Source organism: Bos indicus, chromosome 14 (assembly GCF_029378745.1).
Source record: "Bos indicus isolate NIAB-ARS_2022 breed Sahiwal x Tharparkar chromosome 14, NIAB-ARS_B.indTharparkar_mat_pri_1.0, whole genome shotgun sequence".
In the NCBI taxonomy this organism is placed as follows: domain Eukaryota; kingdom Metazoa; phylum Chordata; class Mammalia; order Artiodactyla; family Bovidae; genus Bos; species Bos indicus.
In genome coordinates, this window is record NC_091773.1 from 68280052 (window position 1) to 68301649 (window position 21598).

General features: G+C 40.5%; 1 protein-coding gene across 3 annotated transcripts; it reads left to right on the top strand.

Annotated features, from left to right (window-relative positions):
- The first annotated feature begins 119 nt into the window (after positions 1-119).
- MTERF3 (mitochondrial transcription termination factor 3) lies at positions 120-20903 on the top strand. 3 transcript variants are annotated; one of them, XM_070802871.1, is made up of 9 exons: positions 279-369; positions 1401-1479; positions 3374-3722; positions 5233-5385; positions 9844-10033; positions 14327-14474; positions 14855-14926; positions 16297-16458; positions 20639-20903. In XM_070802871.1, exons 3-9 carry the CDS (start codon positions 3389-3391, stop codon positions 20831-20833), a joined length of 1254 nt encoding a protein of 417 aa, XP_070658972.1. In that variant the 5' UTR covers positions 279-369; positions 1401-1479; positions 3374-3388; the 3' UTR covers positions 20834-20903. The 3 variants fall into 3 exon arrangements, with proteins under 3 accessions (XP_019829492.1, XP_070658972.1, XP_070658971.1); XM_070802870.1 differs by having other exon boundaries at positions 1401-1474; XM_019973933.2 differs by lacking the exon at positions 1401-1479 and having other exon boundaries at positions 120-369.
- Positions 20904-21598: the final 695 nt, after the last annotated feature.

Here is a 21598-nt window from a genome sequence, read left to right on the forward strand (position 1 = left end):
AGCCGCGGGCGGGGCCGGCGCGGGGGGCGGGGCCGGCGCGGTCCACGCGGCCTCGGGCGGAGGGTGGACGCAGCTCGCCCGGCCCGGGCCCCCGGGAGGGGCGTCCGCAGGGACGCGCGGCACGTTCCCAAGCCCATCGGAAGGGTCTGCGGCGCTCACGGTGGAAGGAGACCGTGTGCCCCCTGCGGCCGGCTCTACTTCGCCGCGCGCCGCCCGCTCCCCACCCGCGCAGCCGCGCCGATGGTCTAGCCCGCTCCGGCCGCAGCCCACGTGGGCCGGCGGGAGAGCGAGCGCCGGCGGGCAGAGCGGCGCCGAGGGGCGGCCAGCGGGGTCCGGCTGGGCGGGCGGACGGCGAAGGCCTGGCCACAGGTAAAGGGGGAGCGCTCCCTGCCCGGGGGGCTCCCGGTTCGGCCCACCACCACCCTCCTCCTCCTCGGCTCTAGGCCGCGCCCCTGAACGGCGTGGCTCCGTAGGCCCTCGCGGCCCCGCTGAGGGTCAGCGATGTTGTTTTTTCCCCTTGGCGGGTGAGAAGGGCGCGCCGCGACGCTGGTGTGTTTAGCGCGCTTTGCCCGGGCGGTGGGGGCGTGGGGGAAACGCGGAAGGAGGTCTAGATGGTGAGGGGGACTTCCTCCGGAAGTTGGTTTTGGGGGAACCTAAAACCGGACCTGGTAGAATGGCCGGGGCGGGGAGGGGTTGGGAGGTCAGGCCGTGTTCCCGAGGCCCCTGATTCCCAAACCGTCCTCCTCCCCATCTTTCAGTCTCCCGATCTAAGCCTCCCAGAGGTCGAAATCTTGCACCCTCGGCGAATGTATTTAAGCGCCAATGAAACTACTAAGGCGTACAGTGGAGAACTAGTCTATATGTGTTAGTGGACTTCAAATTTTACTTAAGGCTTTTGGCTTTTGACGCAGACGCCTTTACCAGATTTTAAGTATTTTGTAAGCAAATGAGTTCACCGTAGTTGCAACCGATTCATTTCTGCCCAGAAAACGTGGGAGCAGTGCGAGACTCTGGGCCTGGGGGATACAGAGTTTGAGACGGTGCATGCAGGGATAAAGACAGACAGAACCCTGCTGTCGTGAACTAACAATAATCGATTGTTAGAAGTATACACGGCGATGAAATGATGATGTAGCAAAGACAGTGCGCTGGTCAAGAAAAACAGAAGGATAAACATTATTTGTTTGTGTAAAGACCGTTTAATGAATATGGATAGAATGCAAAAGTTGATCTTTCTGATGTGGGGAGAGTTTTGTTTTGGGGGGTTTTTTTGAAGGATAATTGCTTTACAGAATTTTGTTTTTTTCTTTCAAACCTCAACATGAATCAGCCGTAAGTATACATACATTTCCTCCCTCCTGAACCTCCCTCCTGTCTCCCGCCCCATCCCACCCCTCCAGGTTGATACAGAGCCCCTGTTTGAGTTTCCTGAGCCATACAGCAAATTCCCTGTTGGCTATCTATTTTACAAATGGTAATGTAAGTTGCCATGTTGCTCTTTCCATACATCTCACCCTCTCCTCCCTTCTTTTGGGTAGAGCTTTGACTTGAGCCTGGCTCTAGAGACTTTGAAGTGAATCGGGGATTTCAGAAGTTTGATGGAGGACAGATGCTTGGACAAACTGAGAAGTCAGAACATTTTAGAGCTGAAGAATCGTCTTATTGTACCCATAAGCTTTTAAAAACTTGTCTTTTAAAGAATGGTTATTGAATCCCCCATCAGGGGCCAGTCGTGCTGAACCACCCTGAGAAACTTTTATCCTCAAGTAGCAGAATTGTGGTCTTCTGGCTTCCAACTGAATGCCCTTATGAGACTGCTGTACAGGGAATGAATGTTGTAGCTCTGAGGAAAAACACGGCAGATTTGGAGGCTCATTTCCCACAAGAGTTTAACAAAAATCACTCATAAGGCTGCGTAATTACATTTTTCCTTTCTAAAATCATTTCAGAATGACAGGGAGACGTTTCACTTTTATATATTACTTTCAGGAGACTTCCCTAAACCGCAGATCTCCAAGAAGAGCTTAGACCCTGAAGCATTTATTTGGTCTAATGCCAAACATAAAACAAGCTGAAATTCAGTATGCTGCTGCTGCTAAGCCGCTTCAGTCGTGTCCAACTCTGTGCGACCCCATAGACGGCAGCCCACCAGGCTCCGCCGTCCCTGGGATTCTCCAGGCAAGAACACTGGAGTGGGTTGCCATTTCCTTCTCCAATGCATGAAAGTGAAAAGTGAAAGGGAAGTTGCTCAGTCGTGTCCGACCCTCAGCGACCCCATGGACTGCAGCCTACCAGGCTCCTCCGTCCATGGGATTTTCCAGGCAAGAGTACTGGAGTGAGTTGCCAGTGCCTTCTCCTGAAATTCAGTATGGAGAGAAACAAATCAAAAAGTTGTATGCAACAATTAAGTCCAAACTCATTTATGTTTGGTTGTGTAATCAGTGAATATGATGATTATTATATGGCTAACGTGTTGGGCATTTTCCACATGCTGGACTCTGCTATATTTTAATGGATTGTCTTATTATATAAAAAATGCATCGTTTACCCTTTAATTAAGCTGGCTAAATATAAAAGTTATTTCCTGATTAAAAAATCTCTTTATAAACAACCACTTTTTCAGTCAAAATATACATATATCCATTTCTGGTTGCTTGTAATACATTTCTGTCTGTAATACATTTTGCTTATTAGTTTTGAACCCCACCCCACCCGTCCATTTTGAAAGTCTTTTTCTTTGTTCCTGCAGTCAAACAGAATTTGGTTTTGTTCAGTTCTCTTTTGAGGAGCAGCTTTACCTGTGAAATAATCAATAGTGTTCAAACCTGAGAATAAAGCAAGAAATGACCTTCTACAATGATAATATTTTGATGATTCATTTAAGACTAAGTAGAATTCTTCTTGTTTTTGTGACTAATGTACATACATAAAATGCATCTGAATAATTCAGTGTTATTTTGATCAGCAATCTGCTTCTCAAATGTCCTTCAAATCAAATTTCAAGAGCACTTAACTGCATCGCCTTGTTTTCTTTAATTATTAACAGATTCAGCTGTAATTTTAATATTTACAGATGTTTGTTTTAAATGTTTTTCTCATGCCACTGATTTTGCTTTCTGTTTTTAAATTGTAAAGCATATCTTTATCTTTCCAGTTCAGAAGTTCCTGTCTTTTGGTTTGTAACTGAAACTGCCTTGTTTTTTGCTTTTCCCATGCTTAAAAACATCTGACCGCTTTAGTCATCTAAAGTAATAAACACCTTTTAAGCAGCAAAAGTAATTTCCAGTTTTATCTTTTTGTGGTTTGAATACTGTTTTAAACGTTTAAGTGAAATAAGTTTCTCTTTTTTGATGGTTATGTATTTCTTTTATAGGCAACTTTAAGAAAAATGGCCCTGTCAGCCCAACAGATACCCAGATGGCTCAACTCAGTTAAGTTGAGCAGCTTCATGACTGCTCTCCAACTCAGAAAAGGTTTTCAGAGACCAGGAAAAACATTGTTGTGTGGCGTTTTTGCTCAGCCCCATGCGTCCTCTGAGGATTGCTTTCTCCAGTGGGGTTTTAGGACTTACAGGACTTCCTCCATGTGGAATAGTTCCCAGTCTGCCAACTCAAGTAGGCGAGAGATTAATTGTGCCCAAAGCACTTTGCTTCCTTCCGTGAATGAGCCGCCACAGAAGACACAAAAGATGCCCGGCCTTGATTCTGAGCTGTCCCTAGAAGGTACTTTTTCAACTTTCAGAAAACTCCCCTTTGCCTCACCCTGGTAGTTTGAACAAGCTACCTGTTTATATTTCGTTAGCCAATTTCAAGTCATACTTGGTGTCAGGAAAGAAAAGGAACAATCCACTTCTATTCATTTGCTTCTGTTACGTAATAATCTGCTTGCTTTTATTAGGCCTCTGACTTACTAAGAAAAAAGTTTTTAGATTAATATGTTTAAGATAGTTTTATAGCTATGCCAATAGCACTTGCTTTTTATGTTCTTTATTTAGATATTTTTAAAAGGTTTATTAGGATCTAATTTACCCTATTCTATACACCTAATTAGGGTATAATTTTACTCAAGTAAAAGTCATCCTTTGTGAGTATACAGTTTTATGAATCTTGACATCATGCTTTCAGTTCTGTAGCAGCCACCACAGTCAACAAATAGAACAAAAAGAACAACTAGAACACCCCAAAAAGCTCCCTCGGGTAAATTTTTTAAGTCACTCTTCTCCTGCCTGTGCTTCCCATTCTAGGAATATTCCTATGCAAGGAATACTTCACTACAGATGAGATAGTGTTAGGTTAAGTAGATGATAAACACAAGTGAGCTGGGCGGTGAGGGCCGTGAGGGGAGACTGGCTGTGAGAAACGAGAAAGGGTAGAGATTAGAGACAGAAAAGTAGAACATAAAGTCAAGGCTCTGATTCCTCAGCCTCAGGCGGGTTACAGTTCCCAGGGTCTTTTACAGTGTGTTGGACTTGGATGCCTGCGTGCTAAGTCACTTCAGCATGACCAGCTCTTGGCGACCCTATGGGCTGTAGCCCACCAGGCTCCTCTGTCCATAGGATTCTCCAGGCAAGAATACTGGAGTGGGCTGCCATGCCCTCCTCCAGGAGATCTTCCCAACCCAGGGATCAAACCTGTGTCTCTTGTGTCTTCTGCATTGGCATGCGGGTTCTTTACCTCTAGGGCCATAACAAAACCTCAGACTCAAGGCTGTACTAGAGAGGGTCACTTTGTGGCAAATGATTGGGGGTGATGAAAACAGAATCATAGAAATCCTCTTAAAGATATATTTGAGAATAATTTGGAGGAGAAAAGATCAGATCAAAATGACATTTCAGGATATGATGACTTTAATCCATACAGTGCAGGCTGGTAGAGTATGTTGTACTTTTGCCCGAGTTAACAAGCTATGGTAGTAGACTCAGTCTTTCTCAGAATGTACTATAGGTCATTAAGCATTCATACCTGTTGACAAGTGAAGGAAAGGAAAGGAATTTTGTACAGGACTTCACCAACGAATTTCTTACTTTGGAGGAATAGTAGTGGTTATCTAAATAGTCTTAAGCTTATCTCTTAGAAGGTAGAAAATATATGGAATTTTTAGATGTTTAACTCAGAAACGATGCCAAGATTTAAAAAGAAGCAAACTAGGCAAGAGACTGCCTTTGTAGAAAGAACATGTAAGTATACAGATAAGAAAGCTAACTTGCTTCTTTCCTACATCCTGGCCGCAAAGGACTGGATGATGTGCCTCCATTGTCCCCGTTGCAGCCGATTTCTGACGAGGAGGCTGTTCAGATTATCGCAGGCCCTCCATTGCCCCCGTCTTCAGTCACACTTCGAGACTATGTGGATCATTCCGAGACTCTGAGGAAGTTAGTGCTTCTAGGTAAGTCTAAGTAACCCACACATTTTTTTTGTTTTGCCTTACTTTTAAAATTAGCATTTCTATCTTTATCAAAGTACATGTACATGCCTAAAAGTCAAATAGTGTGAAAAGGCGTCCAGTGAAAAACTGTACTCCCAGCTTCATGCCTCCTGACCTGCATCCTGGACTCTCTGCTTTTACAGCTCTTTCTATTGGTATTTAATCTCTAAATGCCCATGTAATCGCTTGTAGTGCTGTTGCTTGTTTCATCAGTTTTAGATATCAGTTAATCTCTTGCACACATGTACTTTTCCCCTTCATTCTCTTCAATTCTCCCAATAGGCTATATTAACAATTTTGGAAATAAATCATTAGTCACTGATCCCATTATAATTCTAAATATTGCTCACTGCTCTCTAGGAAGTGTGCTATGATTATTTTTCTTCTTGTACAACCTTTCATTTTCTTGGAGTTAGTAATTACTTTGTTTTTTGTTTGATTCCCTTCTTGAATTCTTTAGTTTTCTTTGAACTTTCGCACACCTTCCAGTGGCCGCTCAGGACAGTTTTTCCTAACCCTCTCAGATGATTTTCCTTCCATTTTCCTACTGCCCTGACCTTTCTCTGGAGCCCACTGTTCTGCTTTGGATGGCATCTCTAGGAGTGCTCTTGGACTACTAGTAAGGATTAAAGGCAGCCAAGAGCTCTCCCTGCAAACTTTGATGAGTCCTCTTTTATTTTTCAATCTAGCACCTTATTGCAACTTTCTGCTTTTCCTGTTATCTCTGCATCTGGTGTTTCTCTTATTCTACATTCCCAGATAATGAACTGAGGGATTGAGAGGAACAGGATAGGCAGGATTATCACAGTCCCATCTGTTTCTCTCATGTCTTGGTTACTGCCTTAGTTTTCCAGAAAAAGGAGCTACCTAACTTGATAGTCCTCCTTTGAGCAGTTTTCCCTGGTACTCTAATATTAGTGCTCTTTCTAAAATGCGGATCTGGCTGTGTCAGTGACCTACTTGAAATCCTTCTGAGCTCTTCCTGGTCTGGCCCTTGCTCACCCCTTCAGCTCCACTTGCCCACCACTCCCCTCCTTTTTGTTTGGCCAGGTCTGACAACTGGAGAACTTAACTCAAGTTCAAGTGACTTCCCAAATGTCTTCTCTGACCCTTCAGACAGAGTGACTCTCCTCTAGGCGTCCCCCCCCCGCTTACCTCAGTCTGGACACTAAGAACACCTTTATAATTGTTTACACATCTGTCCCTGTAGAAGTTACTCAGATGTATAGGGAATGGCTTTTGTTCTCAAGAAGCTTCAGGTCTTCAGAAGCATCTAAATAATAATGGAAATCCAAAAACGAAAGGTACAGTGATAAATTCCACATAAAAGATACAAATAAAGTCTTCTGTGGGTTCAAAGGAGAGAGAAAGATGACATCTGCAAGCAGGGAAGCCCAGGACGTCCTCGGCCTTGGGAGAGGTCCCACGGGAAGGGCATGTGGCCCCTACCTTTGAGTAATCTTCAGTATACTTAGAGTTTTGAAATATGTTTCAGCCATTCCTTCATCTGTATGCTGATCCTTCAACAGCACGTCCTGGCAGTAACTTAAATGACAGTGCCCTAGAAGGATCCACGATCCCATTGTTACATAGTATTTTTTTTTTTTTTAATTGAAGTGGGTTGCCATTTCCTTTTCCAGGGCATCTTCCCGACTCAGGGATCCAACCCATGTCTCCTGCCTTTGCAGACAGATTCTTTACCACTGAGCCACCCAGGAAGCCCCAGTCGTGTTTTTGAGGACCCAAGTGTCCTGGTTCTTCCTCTGCATCTCAGATCTGTTTCCCGCCTTTCTCTGCTTGTTCTGTATCCCAGGAGGCTCACCTCTGTGCTCAGACTCCTTCGTCAGCTGGCTTCTGAGCAGCTTTAGTCGTGGGAGGCACATGCAAGAGGAGGGGGACGGCAGGTGGGAGCATTTTTTCTCTGTCCCTTCCCTATCTTGGGTCATGTAACTGCCTTGCTCCATGGCAACAGCTCCTACTGAGAGCAGCCCTTGCCTAATAGCTTGCAGCTCCCTCTGGGTTCACAGGAGACTCCCGCCTCCCTGTCTCTCTAGCACTAAGGATGCCCTTGTTTATTCCCGTAACTCTGCTCACATCACTGTACAGAGTCCCTTCATTAAAGTTTTTTCATTTGAACATGCTCGGGCAACCTCTGTTGCCTGCCAGACGCTGGCTGATACACAGAGTGTGTGTAACCAAACTGAACTGATGGGTCAAAGCCAACTTAGGGCTGTGGTCACCTAGAAGTTAGCATCATGTATTATTCATTCTTTATATCCGCAGAAGTTGCCTGGTCCATAAGAGGCATCAGTGACTATTTTTTTTCAAGTTAATGAAATCGTTGAGTCAGCCCACGTGATTTGTGCTGACAGCGGTGTGCCCTCCTGGTGAGACTCTGCCCTCCTTTTGCTGTTAAGAAGCAGCTTTTGAGGAATTTGGTTTCAGCACAGTCAGGGCCTGACAGCTCATGCTGAGCGAGGCACTGGAGCACACGTCAGCTGCAATACTGAGTTAAACTGAAGTCCAGACCCTTGATGTGATTTTTAAAGCGTACCTTCCCACATTTATCACAAATTTTTGGAACTGTGTTTAAATAAGATAGTTTAGTGGTAAATAAATAAGATAGTTTCTATCTTATTTATCCACCCACCCAGTAATTTAAAATCTTTTTCTGTTAGTACAATTTTTAAAATTATACTATAGAAAAATTACATCTAGTTATTAAAACTGCAGCTATTAAGGAGAAAAAACCTAACCTCCTCTCCATCTCCAGTCTCACTTTATGAAGGTAACCACCATCACCAGTTTGTTGAGTAGCTTCTTCATCGTTTTCTAAGCAAATGCATATATTACAGAAAGCCGTGCAGTAGGTCTCATGTCCTCATGTAGTCAAACTTACTATTATTTTTTTTTAAGTCTGTGTTTTCTTCTAATAATTTTAGAGTTAGTATATATTTAGAGTCTTAATCTATCTGAAATTAATTTTTGTATCAGCTATAGAAGGAATTAATAATTATTTTTCAAATATATAGCTAGATGTCATATTGTGTTTTAATGAACAGTCCATCTTTTCCCCCACTGATTTTAAATGTTATTATTTGAACACTCGATTTTTAGTTCATCTTGGATCTGTTTTTAGTCTTCATTCTGCGTGTATGTGTGTTTGTGTAATCTATTTTTCTGTTAATTATCATCATATCAATGCCTGTTTAATGTCAAGAAGTTTGGGTTTAGAATGACATTTGGATCTAATACATGGAATTATAGACACCATTTTTAAAAGTGCTTTTATTTCATTGCATTTATATTTAAGACTGTAAAGTTACATCTAGAAAACAGTTTGAGAGCTACTTTTTAACCTGAAGAAATATTTTTAAGAATATAAAGTTTAAAAAAGAAAAAGAATATCTAAATAAAATTATACCTTATTATCTCATGTTTACGATAAGGAATGCTGCTAAGTTTCTTCAGTCGTGTCCAACTCTGTGCGACCCCATAGACAGCAGCCCACCAGGCTCCCCTGTCCTTGGGATTCTCCAGGCAAGAACACTGGAGTGGGTTGCCATTTCCTTCTCCAACGATAAGGAATAGGCCTTTCTTATTCATGTTTGATTTTTTTTTAATCAGATAAAAAGGAAAATCAGAGAATAAAATACTCAGTTTTAATGAGAATTTTGAATCAAAAGTTACTTTGATTCCCTGCTTAATTGAGGTGGACATCTAATTATATCCATAACCAAAGTCCAATAACTTGCTTTCTCCCTCTTCTGACTTCCTCTCCTGTCCCTTGTCTCATTTGCTTAGACTACCTCAGATTCTGAGACCTTGTGAAGGTGGAAGGTTGTGTACTTTCTGCTTCGCTGTTACTTGAGAACTGTATATTTCATGAGCTGTTTGATGAGCTCCTTCGAGGCTCTTGTCTTTATGCTAAAGACAATATGAATAAAAAAATATGAGTAAAGTGAGTAAGACATAGGGTTTGCTTTTGTTCCTCCTGTGGAGGGATTAATAAACCAATTTTTAAAATAATGCTTATAACTAAAATGATAAACTTCAAAGAAAGTAGCAGTTCATGGGGCTTGTTAGCCTGCAGAATGATCAGTGAAGCAGTTACCATGGAGATCAGTAAGGGCTCATAAGCACCCTGCAAATAGTATCCAAGAACCTTTAGATGTCGATGATGATGGATAGAAATTTAGCCCCAAATGCACTGTTTTCCTTTATACATGACTTTGAAAGAAATACTAGCTTTTAATGTATTTTTATTTCTGCAACCAAATTAGAAGTTTCTGTTGGCCTGACTCAGGTCTCCTTTGGGCAGGTCGTTTACCTTCATCAGTAATTTCTGTGTTTCTATACATGACGTTTAATGACTCAGCCACACAGGTATCTTCACACAGGGTTTGTCATTTATTCCAGGAGTGGATTTATCCAAGATAGAAAAACATCCCGATGCAGCCAACCTCCTCCTGCGACTGGATTTTGAAAAAGACATTAAGCAAATGCTCCTGTTACTTAAAGATTTGGGCATAGAGGATACCCAACTGGGACCATTCCTGACAAAAAACTACGCTATTTTCTCTGAAGACCTTGAAAATCTGAAGACCAGGTAGGGCTGTTAGACTGATTTTCACATAACTCAAGAAGGGGCTGTGAAGAAATAACATGCGTAAGTTATTTTTTTAAGTCTCAGCAGCATAAGGATCTGCTGACATAATGAATGTGAATGTGACTTTCTGTTACGGACCTTCTTTGATCAGAATTAAGTATCTAGGGACTTCTGTGTGCTCCCAATGCAAGGGACCCGGATTCAATCCCTGGTCAGGGAGCTGGACCCCAAGTGATGCAACTAAAGATCCCGCATGCTGCAGTGAAGGTCAGAGATCCCATGTGCCTCAATTAAGACCTGGCGCAGCCAAATAAATAAATACTTAAAAAAAAATTAAGTATCCAAATTACTTCTTTTGTTCAGCTACCCATTATTATTTTTATGCTTTCAATTTTTTGCTAAGCCACTACTTTGCTGTTTCTCTCTGGAAACTGGGATAAGTTTTTTTTTAATCCATTAACAAATGGCTGAATTATCTGAGAGCACACTTAAGATGTGAAAGCCTCATCTCTTCTATTGTTCTTTCTGGCCAATGTTGGATGGTAGATATTTAACCTTCTTTTGGCAAATACTGTATAATTTGCTTAGTTGCTTCTGTCAGTTGGCTATTTTGGTTTTTCCTTTTTTTTTTTTTTAATAGCGCTCTTATAAATATCTGTGTACTTCACTCAATATTCAAGGAATTTATTGAATTTGTGAGAATTGATACAGTCAGGTACTATTGACCGGTGAGGTGAGAATCCTGCTGGGCATTGGCAACGTCACAGAGAGTAAGACAGAGTCTGGGTCTTTTAAGTTCACATCTTGGATTTTTCATCACTCCGACCTCATCAGGTTTTCCCAGACTCACTGCATGAGAGCACTGTTCACTAAGCTGCCCAAATTGGAAATACTGGTATTAACTTGGACTTCTCGTCTTTTATCATCCACATCTAAGAAATAACCAAGGTCTGTTGGTTCTGTTTGTATCGCTCTCAAATCTTAATCTTCCCTTTGAATACTTGACCTCGTGTCCCCGTTATCTCACATGAAGAATGCCACAACCTTCTCCTAACTAATCTGCCTCTCATCTTCTCACCCAGACCGTTCTCACACCGGTTTCAGAGAGCTCCATAGTTCCTTGAAGGTCTCTGAGTTAGGAAAAAACAGAACAACAACAAAGAAACATATTTCTTACATAATTATTCTTTAATAATTTGAGCCCTTACTATATAAGCAAGGCATTTAGAGATGTCCTCTCTCCCTTCATGTGACTTAGAGTCTGTGTAACGCAGACAGGCTGTTACAGTTCAGAAGTCAGAAGGAATGGAAATGTTTCTCAGGGACTCAGTCTGACGGGGCCAGCTCTGCTCCTGACTGTCTGGAACACTCCTCCTCTCCCCGTGTAAAAACCAGCTTGCCCTTTCGCTCAGGATGTAGTCCAAGGAAGAGTACATCCCAAGAGGTGGAGATCACTGGGAACCATTTCAGAGGCTGCCCAATGCACCTTTATTATTTATATCCTTGGGAGAGGCAGAGAGAGGTTAAATAATCTGCCCTAGATGCTCCAGCCAGTCCAAGTGGCAAAGCTGAGATTCAGATCCACTTAGTCTAACTACAGAGTCCTCGCTACTGTACTGTACTGCCTCCCTACTTTTAATTCTATGAAAGAAGCATACATTTAAAAGGAGGTTGAGTTAACTTGCTCAAGATCATACATACACACATGAGAATAACAAAGATTATTTTCATATACAGAGTATAGTCTAATTATACAGTTCCTAAACCTGGCTGTCAAACTGGAACATTTTTTAAAGAATTACTTGGAATTTTTTAATAGGTTATTTACCACATAAATTACCACTTAAAGGCGATACAATGAAAAGTAAGCTTCTCCTAGAAGAGGCAAAGGTATAATCTTTTTTTGAACTTAGCTTCTGGCTCTGGTATGTACAGATTTATTTTCTAGAATTTCTGTGATTGCACTGACTACATACATTTGTTTGCTTTTCAATGAAGAGAATTTGAAACATACTAAAGAGTTGGTTGATTGTTTTTAAGAATTTTCAAATGAATGGTGTGCATTTAAGTTAGTAGAATTTTTTTTTTTTTTTTTTGGCTGGGCCTTGTATCTTAATTTTTTATTGGAAAAGTTATCCCAGTAGATAACAGTTTCAATAATGTTTTTTAATCAGATGTTGGTCTCTCCTGTGACCAAAAAAAGAAAAAAATTGTAATTGTCCTTTCCAGCCTACTTATTTCTATTCCTCATCAGCCTTGCAAGACCTGTCTAGATAGGCAGGTACTATTATCAGGGTTTTTGTTCAATTAGCTAAGAATATTTTATCATACACCAGCATGTATGTGTGTCTGTATGCACTCATATACAAGAGCGCACACACACACAGATGGTAGCATTTATACAACTATGCTGCACCTCAGATTCTTAACTCTATTTCAGAGATAGTTTTTTATTGGCTCTTCCTATTCTTTTTAACCCTTTTTCGGTTCATGCTACAGATCTGTCTAGTCCCGTTTTGGTAAACACAGTGGTTATTTTCTAGTCTTTACTGTCACAGAGAAGCTGCAGCGACTCCCCTTTTATAGAAATCATTTCACACATATCGGTATATATCTGTAGAACTGCTAGGTCAAAGGGTATATGCATTTATAATTTTAATAGACAGATTGCCCTTCATGTAGGCTTTCCCGTTTACACTCCCACCAACAGTGTACATGTGTGCCAGCTTCCTTATTATCCTCATAATATAGTGTCATTGAGCTTTATAATTTCAGTTCATTGTATTGATAAAAACATTACCTTGTAGTTTTGGGAATGATGTTTAGACCATCAGATGTTTGAAGGATCTTTTCATATGTTGAATGTCTGTTTACATTTCCTTTTCTATAAATTATATGTGTCCTTTACCATTTTTAATTGGGCCTTTTTCTTTTTTTTTGGTAAGCATTTTTTAATGCATTAACAAAATTAGTTCTTTATGACATGTTGTAAATATTTTTCCCAAACTGTCACTTGTCTGACTTGGTTGGTGAATTTTTTTTTTTTTGCTTTGCATTTAAAGTTTTGTGTAGTTTTATCAATTTTTTTCCTCTCATCTCCTCTAAGGGACTGGTTTAAAGGAATAATAGTCATTTAGTGTAAAATATAAGTTCTGATACATGGTATAAAAATATCATAGTCATTAGGGTTAGGCATGCCTGGGTTCAAATTTCAGCTCTGTCATTAATTAGCTAGCAGCCTAAAACAAGTTATTTAACTTCTCTTATTCTGTGTTTCTTCAAATGCACTGTGGGAAGTTTATCTGGCTTACAGGGGTTTGTTTGTTTTTCTGATGAGAATCTAACAAAATAATGTCCTAGAATATTTGAGGCATTTAAACTGGTTTTCACTATGTTTATAGATTTTAAAAATCAATAATGTTACTTTATAGTCGTACTTTCTGGACTTTACTGCCTTATTTTGGTTCCCAGAAACAGCAGGAAATTTCTCAGTTGTTAACAAATTACATACTAAAGACTATAGTGAAAATTATTTATGGAAATACATTCTAAGAATTCTCTGGCAGTTTAGGACTCCGTGCTTCCACTGCTTAGCTCCCTTCAGGGAACTAAGACCCTAACGACCCTAACGCCATGAGACAATGAGACAGCCAAAAAAAAAAAAATTCCTCTTTCCAGTCTTAGCCACATGCTTGATGATTTTTCTTTGTAAAAAGAGTTCTAAATCTCTTCTTAATTTCTGTTTTCTATTCTTAGCAAAAAAAATTCTAAAACAGAAGCTATCTCTCTTTTTTTTTTTAACCAACCAGTAAAACAAGTCAGATTAACTGAAAAGCGAATCTGTTTTTTAGTGGATTTCAGAAATATTTTCTGTTTCAAATTATAAATGGAAAAGCTGGATGGGTACTTGTTTTGTTTTAATGTGTGCGTGCTTGCTCACTTATGTCCGACTCTTTGCAACCCCATGGACCATAGTCCGCCAGACTCCTCTGTCCATGAAATTCTCCAGGCAAGAATACTGAACTGGGTTGCCATTTCCTTCTCTGGAGGGTCTTTCTGACCCAGGGATTGAACCCGCATTTCTAACACCTCCTGCATTGGCAGGAAGATTTTTTTTACCAGTGTGCCACCTGGAAAGCCATTTAGTTTAACCATATTTGAGTCATTATTATAGAATGTTTTTGCTTAAACTTTTTTTTTGGTTTGTGAATGCTTTAAAAACAGTTGTTACTTTCGAAGGTAGCAAGACGCTAGTAAATATTTACGATATGTGCATGTATTTTGTTTCTCTAGGGTGGCTTATCTACAGTCAAAAAATTTCAGTAAGGCGGATATTGCACAGATGGTCAGAAATGCACCATTCCTTCTGAGTTTTTCAGTGGAGAGATTGGATAACAGACTGGGATTTTTTCAGAAAGAACTTAAACTTAGTGTGAAGAAGGTAAAAGAGAACTGAAGAATTGTATGTTTCCATGTCAGCTACATTTAGTAACTGTTAAAGCTCATGTTTCTAACTGATGCCTGGCCCCTATGAATTCTATCAATGCCTGGTATTTTCTGTACAAGAATGGATTACCTTACTAGGTTAATGATATTGCTATATCATCTTATGATAATTCCATCAAGTTTCTTCCTTAACTATTATTTTGAGCGTTTGTTTTTTTCCTCAAACAGTAATAAGTGTTTGTATTTCTGGGCTCCTTAGCATTTCTTTCCTGGGTCATATCTTAAATTTTACTTTTACATCTTAGTTATGCCTTATTTTTTCCAAACTAGTTGAATGTGCATGTATATTAATAATAGGTTATTTTCTAACTGTAGACTAGAGATCTGGTAATTCGTCTCCCAAGGCTACTAACTGGAAGTCTGGAGCCCGTGAAGGAAAACATGAAGGTAGGACAATAACAAGGTTTGGAGAAACCTGCTTCTGAAGTGTGTGAGTCCTCTGAAGGGAATGGGTTTTGCTCTCATCATCTTAAAGAAAACCAGACTGTAAAAGAAGCTATTTCTAAGAAGGTGGACCTAGGAAATAGTATGATAAATATACTGCAGGCGGTTTATTTTAGTTTATAATTTTTTCACATATTGAGCAGGTGTTACATGAGTAAGTTGCATTGCAGACACTGGTACCGTAGTCCTAGAAGAGCAGGTTAGGCATCTGGGTGGGACCTGGAAGCCACTTCCTTTGCCCAGGATGAGGGTCTGTGTTGTTGTCCCCTGGGTGGGAGGCGAGCGGCGGCATCTGGAGCTTCTTTGCAGAGGGTAGTGCCCGCACGTGGCTGTGCCAGGACCCAGCTCTAGTTCCATCAGAGAACACACCAGACACTCTACTGCTGTGTAGAACCAGGGGCAGCTGACTTGTTAGTGTCCCACAGCGGTCATGGGATTTGAAATTATTATATAAGGCCTATTTGCTGAGGTGCCTAAAGTGTTCAGTACTCAGCTGTTGAAGAAATTTGTATTGAGCTTCTGCCCATGTTCTTTTTCGGGGAGACAGTCCCTGCCGTTGTGGAGTTCACAGTCCAGTGGAGGGGGGTCGCCTGCAAAGTGATGAGAGCAATGGATGGTGGGGAAGCGTAGGATACTCTGAACGCACACAAAGGACCTATCCCACATTGGAGTATTTTTTTATTTTTTTGAATCATCTCTGGAATTTTGACATGTAACATTTCCAGATGACATGATTAGGAGTGTGCTTGGGAGCAGAGGCTCAGAAAGCACTTTGATAATCTTCCTGCCAGTCTATGTGGTGTAGGGTCCATACAGATAACCTGACCAGGCCTCCGGTGGGCACTGTTCCTCTGTCTTGTAATTATGATAGCTGCTTTGGTGAGCTTCATGATGGTCATCAGGGCTGTGAGTAGCTCCTCTTCAAGAGAGAGGTTTAAAATTCAGGTTACCCCAGAAGCAAGTAGTCATGAACCGTTACGGGCGTTGGCATAGCCATCTCCAGATTTTAATGTCCTTTAATTTTGAAAGAATTAATGTGTCTTCTGGCATGTTACCAAAATAACTATTTGTGTTGGTGATTCATGGGCTTCTCTGGTAGCTCAGTGGTAAAGAATCCACCTGCCAATGCAAGAGACACAAGTTTGATCTCTGGGTCGGGAAGATCTCCAGTATTCTTGCCTGGGAAATCGTATGGACAGAGAAGCCTGGAGGGCTACAGTCCACGGGGTCTGTAAAGAGTTGAACTCAACTTAGGGACGGAACAAAAACAAACAATGACTTTTGTGCTTCATCACAACTCTACTTTCTTTTAGGTTTTTCAGCTTGAACTAGGTTTTCAGCAGAATGAAATTCAACACATGATCACCAAGATCCCGAAGATGCTGACTGCAAATAAAAGGAAACTTACCGAGACTTTCGACTATGTGCACAACGTGATGCGCGTGCCCCACCACGTCATCGTCAGGTTCCCGCAGGTGAGGCGCTCACAGCTCTGCCCTGAAGAGCTGCCGCCACCCCTCGTCCAGAACTTGCACAAGCACACCATGCTCTCGGCTTGAGAAAAGCCGCCCATGCTGTTTGTGAAGGAATCAGACCAAACACAGTTGAGTTCTGAGAGCTGTATTAAGGCCATATTTTTTTTTAAATTTATTTTAATTGGAGGCTAATTACTTTACAATATTGTAGTGGTTTTTGCCATACATTGACATGAATCAGCCACGGGTGTAAATGTGTTCCCCATCCTGAACCTCCCTCCCACCTCCCTCCCCATCCCATCCCTCAGGCACATCCCAGTGCACCAGCCCTGAGCACCCTGTCTCATGCATCGAACCTGGACTGGCGACCTATTGCACATATGGTAATACACATGTTTCAGTGCTATTCTCTCAAATCATCCCACCCTTGCCTTCTCCCACAGAGTCCAAAAGTCTGTTCTTTACATCTGTGTCTCTTTTGCTGTCTTGCATATAGGGTCATCATTACCATCTTTCTAAATGCCATATATATGCATTAATATACTGTATTGGTGTTTTTCTTTCTGACTTACTTCTTTCTGTATAATAGGCTGCAGTTTCATCCACCTCATTAGAACTTATTCGAATGCATTCTTTTTAATAGCTGAATAATATTCAATTGTGTATATATACCACAGCTTTCTTATCCATTCGTCTGCCGATGAGCATCTAGGTTGCTTCTATGTCCAAGCTATTGTAAACAGTGCTGTGATGAACATTGGGGTACACGTGTCTCAATTGTGATTTCCTCGATGTGTATGCCCAGCAGTGGGATTGCTGGGTCGTATAAGGCCATATTTCTTTTTGCCCATCTTTGTATCAAGACCAGAATCTAGTAAATGTAATAACGGGATTACTTGTGAGAGAGAAGGGCACCCATATACATCTCTGGAGGAAAAATAAGCGATGAATCTGTTTCTCTGTGGTTTGCACCTAGTCTTCATTCGGCCTGTTGGAATCTAACGTGTTCTCTCCTGTGCGCTTCTCTATTCACATGGAAATAGATCACTTCCCTTAAAGATTTTTTTCCATTCTAAATGTATTCACAGTCTGCCTAAATCCATTAGTTAACAAGCCATGTTGTAATGATCTCCTATCAAAGCATGTAGTTCTTAGCTCCAGTTAGTCATCATGCCAACACCATAATTATGTTTTCTAAGCTGATCAGACTTTCCTGTTCTTTAGCTGGTGAGTGACATTATCTGCTTGTTCAGAAGAATGTTTCTTTGAAAGCAGGTCTTGTCTGATTTATACACTGCTAAATTCCCTGCACCTGGAATTAGAAGGGACCAATTAGTAGGTACTGGATAGATATCTGTTGAACAAATGAATGAATCTAATGAAAGTCATCCTTCTTTCCTATTTGGCATGTGAACAGACACTCAGTGAGTATTCATTGGATAAATGAAAGATTGAATTGCATTAAAGTGATTCCTCCATTTGCTACATGTGTTCTCAATGAAAAGGTGGGAAATGAAACATGACTTTAATACAACTCTCAGAACTAGCCTGCATTAGGTACAGTTTCCTCACAAACAACATTTATTTACCTATCATATTTCACTGTGAATGGGCCCTTAATAGAGAATTTTTGTTTCATCAAATGCATGAGTATTCATTATAAAAAGTGTTAGAAGCCTGCAGGGGTGCAAATTTGGCTTTATGGAACCATCATAATGTAAGTAATCTTCAACTAAAAAGCAATAACAGTTTTCCACTTGGTTGATAAATAATTCTGTGACAGTAGAACATGATAAGAGAATGTGATTTGAGGATGTAAAAATCAGTCATGGTCTGTATTCTCATGGAACTTGTAATCTAGTGTGGAAGACAGGTTTTTAGAATGTAAATTGCTTTACATTATGTTAGAGTCTTAGCTAGATACCATATACAGCTATTGATTTAATTCAGGAGAGGCAGGAAGATCTTAGAAATAATAACAGCTATTGATTGCTTATTTACTATGTGCCAGCTCTGTCTCTACTGCTTTACTTGTATGTATTCATTTAATCTTCACAGCAGCCCATATGAGGTAGGTAGTATTATTGTCCCTACTTCCCGAATGAAGAAATTAAGCATACGGAGATTCAGTAGCTTGTCCAGGGTTACCCAGGTAACAGGGGCCAGAGCTTGGATTAGAACCCTGGCAGTCAGTTTGAAAACCCGTGCTCTCACCTGAGATCTGCTGCTCTAAGGAGTGACATTTGAGTTGTCAGTAGAATGAGTTGGGTTTAACAATGGACAGAAACCTTGCAAGTAGAGAAAAATATTAGCTTGACTAGATACATCAAAATCTGTTGTTTAAAAACAAAGATTTTTTTTTAGGTACCCCAGATCCTAGCTTCTGAGAAGCCCGGTTATAGATGTGTGGCTTTCACATTGGGAGGATTCTCAGACTCCTACATAGGATTTTTTTTTTTTTTTTTTTTCCTTTAAAAAAAAAGCTTCATTAATGGAAACATAGGCTGACTGACAGCCAGTACTATGAGGGAACTGATGTAGACTTAAAATTTTTGGCTGGTGCTTTAAAAACTTAGTGGTAGGAAACAGTTTTCTCATGCAAATGACAGTGCTGGTTGGTACATAATTTTATGATTAATTGAAAATGGAGAAGCACTTCTAACTTTAAAACTACGGTTAATATAGTCATTTCAGAGCAGTGACCATGGAAGGTAAAAGGTAACAAAAGCAGTGAGAGTAATAACAAGGAAGAAATAACTTTTAGGAACTAAGCTTATCCCTTGTTTCTCCTCTTTCCTTATGGGTTTCTGTGAAGGCAGAGCTGAAGTCCATGTTGGGGCAGAAGGGGATCGAGAGAGAGAAAAAAACTTCAGCAGTGACTTTTGAACTTGAAAGAGCCTACAAATCTAAATCGATCATAATGAATTCACTTTGAACCACCGGGAAACTAATATAGTTATCTAGTCATAAGCTGTATAATTGCCTCAAAGCGTTACTGTATTTAGGAAATGAATAATAGTTTGGGAGCTTCAGAGTCATGTGTGGTCTTGTCTGTATGTTGTGTAAGCTGAGAGTGACTGCAAGAGTCATATTTAAGAAACATCTAAACGCTTCTTGTGTCTATTGAGCAATAATAACACGATAATCAGAATGCAGTTGCCACAGTGAAGGCAGAGTAGCGCATAATTTGTTTCTGCAGAGAGAGAAAAAGATGTTCCAAAAGCAAGCCAATCTCATGTTGAGTTAGCACACTGTACTTTTTTTGGCCACTGTTCTCAAAGTTCTTTAGTTTTCAACACTCATTTTTCACGATGTCCTTGCCAAGTGATCTACTATTATTTCGTTTCCACTTGAATATAAACAGACTCTTGGAGTTTATGTGCTATGTGGAGTGTCCCCAGTGCATCTGAAATACAGTCACGGGAAGGACCTGAGGCCTAGTAGGAAATGTAGTTCACTGGGCCTTGCCAGGGAGCCTCACAGATGTCTCTTTAGCTCAGGGCTCCATTCAGGTCTGGCCAGATCTTGCAATTCTCCCATCTTCCTTGCAGCTGGCTTTACAGATTTAGCCTGCTTCTAACTCTTTTTAAAACTACTGTATTTACCCCATTCCTCAGGAGTTTTAACTCCAAAGCAGTTAAGTTACTCCCCTGAAGTCCAGGTTCATTTCATTTTAATACCAGAGGGAGCAACAGGAATTTAAAAGGAAAGAAAGGGAAATAGGGAAGCTTCCCAGATTGTGAAATCTTACCCAATTTTTCATGCCATAAAGCACCATCTCTTTCTTTGGTTCTTCAGCTTGGCAAGCATCAGAATCACTTGGAGGACTTGTGGGCCCCACTCTCAAAGTTTCTGATTTAGTAGATTTGGGGTGGGACCTTCGGGTTTGCTTTTTAAACAGCTCCTCTAGTCTCTCCAAATAAGTCTGGTCTTTGCCTACAGTGCAGCGCTTTATTATTTTAGAATTGTTCTGAATATTAGTTTTGAGTTCCTAATTTTTAATCATAATTTCTTAGTAGAAGCCAAAGTGTTTAAACCCTCTAGCATTTACCGTATTTGTTGAACATGTGGTTAATTCTTTATATTTGTTCATCTATTAAACTGTTTAGCCAGATAAACATTTTAATAGTTCATATTTTAGTATGCAGTGTTTTTTTTTAACTCTTTTTTTCTTTTCTAGGTATTTAATACAAGGTTGTTTAAAGTCAAAGAAAGACATTTGTTTCTTGCCTATTTAGGAAGAGCACAGTATGACCCGACAGAACCTAACTACATCTCTTTAGACAAATTGGTATCTGTGCCTGATGGAATATTTTGTGAAGGGATGGCCAAGGCATCAATACAAGACTTCGAGAAATTCTTAAAAACTCTTTAGTTTTTGATGAATGTTAAAATGTAATAATGTAAAGTGAATGTATATATGAATAAATATATTTTTAAATAAATGCTTCAGACCTCTTATAAATTTGGGGACACTTCTGATAGATGCTTCTTCCAAGTTTCTGGTGACTTAACTCACATTTGACTCAACCATTTCCTTCCTTCTTGGGAAAGAGAACTAAAATGCAAGCTTAGAGAAAGGGAGGCTGTTTACCAGGCTGGTGTGCTGTCCTGGTGAAGGCGGGAACAGTGGAGGATTTTCCTTCTTGTTTTCAAGGTCTTTTAAAATCATTTCATCACAAGACAGCTCTATTTTCTTTGACCTGTTAGGAGTTCAGAGCATGCCATATTATCCATCTAGTATCTACTAGTCTCTTAGATTTTGCTACAGAACAGATTCGATTTTGGTTTATCTGCACCGTTACGTTCCTGAGCAAAGAAAGATATTGAAAGTTGCCCACAGTTGGCTACTGAGAATCTGGAAAGAAAAAGGGATAGGAAAGTCATCTCAAGGACAGCAATGAGATGTAGTACAAGGCCACATAACAAACCTTTGTCTTGTGGCCGGGGTATAAAGATTTAGCATGAAATGATGCTTTTTTTTCCTGTTTCCCATCTAGACATGTGATCCTGGGCACAGGATCTGATTATTTGTGAGATGAGGCATCATGGCTTCAGGTATCTGCCTTAGGATCACGAGACTGTTGACGCTGGTGCCCCCAGGAAGCCACACTGGTATTTGCGCTCCCATTGTAGTCCG